Consider the following 8,373-nt stretch of genomic DNA (forward strand, 5'->3'; position numbering starts at 1 on the left):
AAGCAGAGTTTGTTTTAACCACTACATTATTTTTTACCCTTTGCAGGTCAGGACAAGAGCAGATACATTAAAAAGCTCTACGAACCTCAGGGCTGTTCTCTCCAGAGATGTACTCTGGATATTAGGGATATTAGCTATGTAAAATGGAACTAGTGAGAAAATGACCATAAAATATAATGTATTGATTGTAATGGGAGGCTTTTATTATAGGTTTCACACTGTTGACTGGTAATGAGCCTTTTTTTTTCTTTCTTTCTTCCTTTTTTACAGAGGCTTAGTTCGATGTCTTACAAGTCTCGAGAGGAAGATCCATCTCTTACAGAAGATGAGGTAGGTTTCTTGCACGAAATTCAACAACTAACTAGAGACCTTTTCCAGGCAGAAATTAGCATAAGCTTTGCATGATTAAGCAGGATCTAAGAAAGGTGAGATTTGTCTGAAGGGAAAATGAAAGCCGAAGTTTCCCTGCATGGAGTTTGTACTGCCACATTCCTAAAATCAGAAGTATTCCAGCATATGGCTGTGTCAGGCCAATAGGTTAAAAAATGCTGTCAGAAAATAACAGGAGGCCACAATTAGCTGATCGTTAGGGCAGCTTCTTGATTTGGATGATGAGCTCTACTTAAGAATAATAATCAGGAGCCTTTTGAAACATGTTCCCCCCTCCCCATGCAAAGTGTTTGGGACTCTGGGAAATAAACGGAAGCACAATAAAAGCACGGGAACATAAACTGTTCTTTAAAATGTCTGTTAGTCAAATAAATTGAGGAGACCGAAACAAAGGCAGAAAAGTTAAACAGAAATAAGGTTGCTTGTGATCATCTCCAATACACCCGTGCAATTTATAAGTATGTTCTCTGGGCATAAAAGTAAACACAAACTTGGCAATGAGCTGAGTGAGCTAATGCTTTCTGCTGGGAGAAGCGCTTCCAGGCATTAATGGATAAACTGATCCTTGAACTGGGTTCATGTAATTTAACGCTGGAAAGGGCTGAAGTATGGATGAGCAGAAAAGCCATTTTTTGTTTGGTTGGCTGAAATCAGTAAAAAGTAAGAAGTATTGCCATCTGCAATTGGATGTCTATCATTATATAAATATATATATACACACAGAATTAAAGGAAGCGATCTGGTTCATCTGCATCAGTCAGCATTGCTTAATGGTAATGGACATGTTCATGCCAATCTACTATTTTAATTGGATTAATAGAAATCCAGAGCGGCCTTGCATGCTCGGGAAACACTTTAAATGTAATGGAAGAGCTATGTTGCAATTGCGATACTAGGTTCCAGAGAGGCAGTGCAGGGAATCTCAGCCATCTCCCCTTGGACTGGGAGAGGGCGTTCAAGCGTGGCTCCCTGCCGGCTCCTCCTTCACCTCTTCATTAAGGGCCACCTTCGTGCACTTAAGCATACCGTCTCCTCAGAGGGGATTTTTAGAGCTGGGAGTAAGATTCCTGCTCCCTCTCTTGTATTCATAGTAGCCACGAGGTTTCAGTCTTAAGTTCTGACCGAGATGCCACTCCTCTTTGTAGGCAGAGTTTAGTCAACAGAACAGACCGCGCGTATCAAGATCGGCGCTGGCTGTTTGCAATTTTCTGGTGTGGGTAATTTATCTCCTGGTTTTTAATGTTCTCTTCATGTGACTTGTTGCCTCCTTGGTCCTGCCTATAAACATAACAACTACTCTCCTATTGGGGTGTCTCTAAAAGCAGAAAAGTAGCCGCTACCATTAAAAATAACAATAATAATTTTTAAAACCCCAAGGATCAGACAGCATCCTTCTCCTGCATTACAGCAGCTAAACCTGATCATCCCTTTGACGCCTGTCTCCCCATTGAGCCCAAGCTGGCTCCAGGACCACAGCAAAACTTGCAAGGGCTCCTGCTCACAACGCCATTCCCTCTTGTCCTGGGTATAATTTGCCTGCAGGGGATTTATGTTCAAAGAATTTCTACATTTATAAACTTCTTTTATAAAGCATTTTATAAAGCTTTCTTTTTTGAAAGAAAATAGATTTATAAATGCATGCCAGAAAAGAAAGGATTTGTAAGAGATCCTTTTTTTTTTTTGTAATTAAGGATATGTTTTTATTAGACGATCCTCTCTTCAACATCCCTGTGGTGGAAGGGGTGCAAACTGGCACACAAGCTTTATGCCATGCTTAAATACTCAGCAGGTGTCTCCTTTTCCTAGATCTCAGCCATGTACTCGTCAGTCAGTAAGCCGGGACAGGCCATCAAGGCGCTGGATTCTCCTTACACCTGTATTCAAGAAATTGCATCGCAGAGGTCCCCGTCTATTTGCAGTGGCCTCTACGCAAGCGTGAAGGACTTTGAAAACACCCTAAATACTACCACTGTGCCTCAGTCAGCGGACAGACCAAACGGGGAGCTGGAGCCTGACTATGAAGCTATCCAGTCAGTGAGCCAAGAAGAAGACAGGACCTTGTCTGTGCCTAACACAAACCACACGGCTCTTTTGGGAGAGAATGACTATGAGAGCATAGGGGACTTGCAGCACCACAGGGATTTCACCAGACTTTAACTACTCTGGCAGGCAGATTTCAGCATTTATCTGATCCGCTGGGTATTTTCAAAGGAACATGTGAAGCACGGAGAGGGAAGTGCTTCTCCTTTTCAGGAACAAAGCTGAGCAGAGAGCAAAAGTTGTGAAGAAGCAGCGCACATGTCAGCCGGGGTGTGATACCCGCTAGGTTATTCTGGGTGATGGATGGAGGCTCACGGGGAAGGGTATGTCAGGTTGGAATGACGAGCAGGACAACGTAAAGGCTTCTTTATCGTTAGCTCCACAATGACCAGGATTTGGAAAGGACTGCCGGGCTTGTCGTCCCGATAGGATTACATACCAAAAAGACTGCCTTTACACAAAGCTGGCTTTTTGTTTTAAAAGACTATTTTATGTCATTTGCTTCAAAGTGTTTTTCAAGCATCATTTTTCATTCAAGTTCGAGCATCCACTTTGTTGAGCAAACCATGGATCATCGTACCTCAACTCAAGACTTAGTTGCAGGGCTGGGGAAGGCATGCTCGCTTCTGTGTCTTTTGGGGGAGCTCTGTCCACGATCACTGCAACTCAAGTGCAAACGACAGTACTTCATTTCACAAGGGACCTACTCCAAATGTACTTGAATTAATCCTGTTGGCTTTTTCTTCTTTTTTAATGTCAAGGGCTGTGGAATGTGACTTGCAATATTTGAGATGCATACTGGTATTTGTAGGGGTTTTGTTTGATTATTTGTGAAATACTGCTTTAAACTGGCAAGTGACACGCCTAGCGTTCTTGCTCCATTCCCCTCGCGTGCATACATGCCCCTACACATACACACACCAGACCACAGTCACGTTGCAAAAAGTTGTGCCAATGGATGCGCTGGCATAATGTTTAGTCTAACCTTAATAGTGTTGAGTCACCTTTTGAAGAGTTTTGCCCTTTTTTAAGGCTTAAAATATTTTAATATGTTTGTCTAGTTTATTATATAGGAAAATTTATGCACTGTGTTGTGTGGATATTTTTTATTTTTACAACGTTAAAATTTTTTGTAGATTAACTTTCTGGTTTATGTAACAGGAGGAATCCCATTCTTTGATTGGGCTTTATTTGGTCTTCCTTTAATTTTTTTTCCTTACTTTAGAAGTATGTAAATGAACTTCGGGGATTTTTGGTCTTCTTGAGCAGGGATGTGGAACATGCCTTGCTGTTTTAAGCTCAAAATAATGGAGTCTGTGAAAAGAACATTGCCAAAGGGCAAAAAAGGGGCAGAGACAGAGTGGGATTTAGTCTGGGATAACTGCTGCTCCTCCTTGTTCCTCTGCTAAAAGGAGCAGGAGGGCAACCAAGAACTTCTTGGGGCTCTGACAAGCAGTTTGAAAGCCACCGTCTTTCAAAGATACCAAATTATTCTGTTACTGTTAAAAACAAAGTACAGTGCTTAGATGAAATAAGTAGGTACTGGGTTGATACTTTTGTTTTCTTCAAGAACAGTACAATAGTACAAGAACAGTTCAATGTAGAACAGTTCAACAGTAGAGAGCTGGCATTGCGTGATATGCATTTGTACAGAGTTATGTGTACACATGTGCATATGTCCCCACGTATATAAGCATACACATGTAGTTTGGATGCAAGTATAAATTATGGTCCAAAATGGGTAGCATTCAAACAACATTCACATATGTAATACTTGGCATGTGCTTGAAGAGTAGTTTACTTTCAATTCAAAGTAAACAGTACATAAACTGAGGTTGGCTTATTCCATAGTAGCCTAGAACAGGTTTAGTTTCAGTTCTGTTGGTACTGGATTTTGATATGTTGCATTGAGCCCTTCTCAGATTGCTGGCCCACGCTTAACATTACTTGGTACTATAGAGCACAAACACAGATCTGGTTACGCACATTTATTAGAAATTACTTCATAACTGAAAGAAGTGTGCTAATTTATGGGCTTTGCCTGTAAGCAGTATGGCTCTGAGGAGCAGTGCAAGTGTGCAGTCAAACTCTGTGCCCAGGGTGATGCAGACTTTGTGGATCCTAACCTCATGCGACAGTGCAGCACACTTGATCTATGACTCTCTTCTTTCAAGGAAAAGCAGTTCAGATCAGTCTACACCCATCGTGTTCTTGACCATGCTGCCATGCTTCTGTAGCTGCAGAAACCCCTTTGCTTCCACTTCATTGCAGTGCTTTTTGAAGCTGACTTCAGTCTTCCTTTCTGGCGTTTTTCCCTCAAAAGAAGTTTCTGTTTCTGTTCCCCTGAATGTGAATTCATGAAGTTTGCCTTTGACTGTTCTCTCCTTCTACTTCACATTGTTTAAGGCCAAAGTTAAGATGCACCACGTTTCAGAAGATCTTTTGTGATAAGTCTAGAGAATTCCAAACACAGTCTTTATGTGTTTGCTGTCTGTTCCTTGCTCAGGGGTATGGGTTTATATATATAGTCCTCAGCCTGACTCCTGCAACTTAGTGGCAGGCACACCCCAACTCCTGAAATTCCCCAATACATCTCAAATGGGATCTACAATCCCATCTACAATCCTTAGGGATTGTCTTACTCATTTTTACATGGATAACTGCTTTTGGAGAAACAGTAGCAACATGAGGTTGGTCAGGTTCACCAGATGTAATTTCCAGACCAGTTTAAAGATGAAAGATAATGCCAGTTCATAATAGTGAAGAATAACACTGAACTCTTAATTGTAAAGTTTTAAGGTGCAAAAGAAGAAAATCAAACATCACTGCAGAAGTGTCCCCATCAAGATCAGCAAGTCAAAGGAAGGAGGAGGGCTGCCCGGTCGCTCTTTGCGGTCTTTCAGAGCAGAATTGAGAGTGGTGTTTTGGAGGAAGGGACGCAAGACTCAGCTCCTTCCTTCCTTTCTTTCCCCTGTTCTGACAGCTGACCCCCAGACTTCCCTTTTCCACAGCGAAATCCCTCCCCGTCTCTTCTTTTCCTTTGTTTCTGTTTTTAACCTGCCTCTTAGGCACTGGGAGCTGGTACTGAGTTTGCTGTCCTGTGGTGCTGGCACGTTCCTTCCCATTTAAATGACTCTCAGGCTGGTCACAACCTTTTCAGCGTCCACCACTCAGCCTGGTGGGGAAGGAACTCAGATTCTGGATTGCTGCTTGTAACGTGTGTATCTGCGCTCAGCCGTTGAGACCCCCTCACATTGGACTCTTGGGAGCAAATAGGAATTGCCCTCCGGAACAAGGACTCATGGGGGAGTCCGTAACTCCCCCACAGTCTCCATTATATAATCTAATGCTAAAGAAAAATGTTTTAGAATTCAGTCCAAGGTTCTTAAGTGAATAATTACATCTCTTGACAAAGAATCAAGCTTCTGGTTTAGTTCTGTCTTCCCAGAAGTAAGATCTGTTCCTTCACGGCTGTTGCCAATGCTTCCTTTTCACTAATACATTGGATGGAAAGATTTTTCCAACAGTAATCCCCAAAGAAAGAGATTAATCTGACTGTAAACAAAAGGGAGTCTCTTCTACTTGTCTCTTCGTCGCTATTTTTCCTCTTTCATCATATCCCTAAATAAAATAAAAACATCCAAAGTATTTGTTACCTGATGATCTTTTCTGGGGAAGCTTCACAATCTATTTCTTTGCCTCCATTTTTTGGCACAACTACATAATAAGATCTCACATCAAATTGCCATAGTAAGGCCAAGACAAGCTGTAACATGTATATAACTACACTAGTGTAAAGGTCTTTTCTGATTTCCTTCTGAGAACTGGTAGAAATAGGAAATGCAGTTTGTGTATCTCTTCCATGAGTATGTATGTCCTGTGGGAGTTGCTCTAACCCCATACCTAAACCAGCTCTAACCCCATACCTAAACCAGTTGCCCCATTCTACCATGACGCAGAATTGCTTTCTCAGTCACAGAGAGAAATGGATTCTTTACAGCTATTTGTAGCACAGGCAGGTACCTAATCACCACGGTTAGATCAGTTATATAGTGCCTTTCTTACTACGTAGCTAGTACTTCCATACTCTTTTCCATACTTTTCCATGTGTTTGTTTAATACAAAACTACAAAAAGACAACCCCCACTTTTTCTAAGTTGGAAACAGCTTTATAGAAACACATTAAATGCACTGGACTTCAGTTAGCCCTACAATAGCAATAGTCTCTCACAAACATCCTTTAAAAAGCCCAGTAATGTAGCTACGATGACTAAGCTTTGCAATAAGATTTATCAGTCTTCTTTTGAAGAACCTAAGTTTTTCAACAGTGAGCATTCAGGGAGGTGGTGGTCTTTGTCCATGTCAACTGTGAACAATTGGAGGCTTCAGTCTTTGTATTCCTATCAGTTGCAGGCTTGCTTATGTGTAGCAGGGATCATGGGGTGAGGGATGAGTAGAGTCACCCAGAGCTGGACCATCCCCACAGTAGCAACTGGCTGAGGACCAGCTACCTTGTTCTCTAAGCCCTCGTCTATCGTGCCTTCAGGGAATCCATCCTGCAGGGATTCTTCTGGGCTGTGTGCGTCTCCATAGCTCCCTGAACAGCTCCTGTCCGCTGTCTTGATCACAATTCTGTATACACGGTGCTCTCTGTTCAACCTTTCAATGGTGCTTTTATAAGATGCTGGATAAATGGTTTCAATGTGCTTTCTGAAAGCTGACGCGTAAAGCTGTGACACAGGCTGCTCTCTCTAGTATTGTGTGCTTCCCAGAACTTCGCGTTAGCTGTGTTACTCTGACTACAAAAGGCTGGCAGTGCTGCCCTGTCTCTTGTTCATCCCACACGCAGCCAGAGTGGAGTCATCAAGCGGAACATGAAGCCTAGGCAGGGCCACAGGTGTTTAAAAGCAGCCACTCAGGCCAAGTGCCTTGGAGCGAAAGCAGTTAGAGACATGACCCTCATCCCCGCAGTGTGGGATTGGAGACATTAGAGAGCCCAGCTCAAGGACTTTTTTTCTGTCTCCTATTGTGCATATACATTTGTTTGCAATTTGACTGTTAAGAAACCTGTTTCTGCAACAAACATTTTAATTTGGGCCACACTCCAATGAGGGATTTTTGCTCTTAGGCAAATTACCAGTTATTTCAGACGAGTGTTACTTATTTAGGTTGGAACATGCCTGAATAAGGCTGTTATGTGCCTCACGAGTAACTTCGTGTACATAGTCTACTGCAAAGCAGGAGAATGCAGAAAGGTGCTCAGCCTGATAGATGCTCCTGTGGTGGTGTGCTGAAGACTTTCAAGGGCAAGTCTCCTCCTGGGAGCAGGGAGCATTAATTGCTACCAGTATGATTTCATACCCTGGCTGCTGAAGTTGATTTGTAGCATCTCTTTCGGGATGGTCATGGCTGAAGACATTGCCGGAGCAGATCTCAGCCTCAAAAAAAAAATTTAAAAAAAAAAATTAAAAAGTATTTTTATATCCCTTACTAGCTAGGATGTTGAGGATTATGCTAAAGATAAAGAGCAGATCTCAGCCTCAAAAAAAAAATTAAAAAAAAAAAATTTAAAAAGTATTTTTATATCCCTTGCTAGCTAGGATGTTGAGGATTATGCTAAAGATAAATGCTACAGATGGAACATCTGGTTTTATCACAGAGATAAAACCACGGGGTTCCCTTTCTTCAAGGAGAGAGATCCCCCTTTGGTTGGGTCAGTATGAAAGATCCCAGGCTTACAAAAAGTATTAAACAATAAAAGTATGAAACAAATTGATTACTTATGTGGTAATTTTCCAGGAGTGCATTAGGGTATCACATACACTAGACACTGTTCTTTTCCTATAGACAACAGAAAGATGAAAGCTTATTTGTAATACAAGGTTCCCATTGATTAACTGATAAAATTTACTGTACGTGCAAGCCAAAGGTCAGCAAGAGCGC

The 8,373-nt window shown here is 41.9% G+C and overlaps 1 protein-coding gene across 1 annotated transcript in view; it reads left to right on the forward strand.

Moving 5' to 3' along the window:
- Positions 1–7,943, forward strand: part of PAG1 (phosphoprotein membrane anchor with glycosphingolipid microdomains 1) — a 96,333-nt gene extending 88,390 nt beyond the window's left edge. Inside the window, exons 8-9 of the mRNA XM_009634470.2 lie at positions 271–330; positions 2,197–7,943. Coding sequence (XP_009632765.1) covers positions 271–330; positions 2,197–2,547 — 411 coding nt within the window. The 3' untranslated portion in view covers positions 2,548–7,943. The remainder of the gene's footprint in view (positions 1–270; positions 331–2,196) is intronic.
- The last annotated feature ends 430 nt before the right edge of the window (positions 7,944–8,373 follow it).

The sequence above is a fragment of the Egretta garzetta genome, unplaced genomic scaffold, assembly GCF_000687185.1.
Source record: "Egretta garzetta isolate BGI_Z169 unplaced genomic scaffold, ASM68718v1 scaffold251, whole genome shotgun sequence".
Classification (NCBI taxonomy): Eukaryota; Metazoa; Chordata; class Aves; order Pelecaniformes; family Ardeidae; genus Egretta; species Egretta garzetta.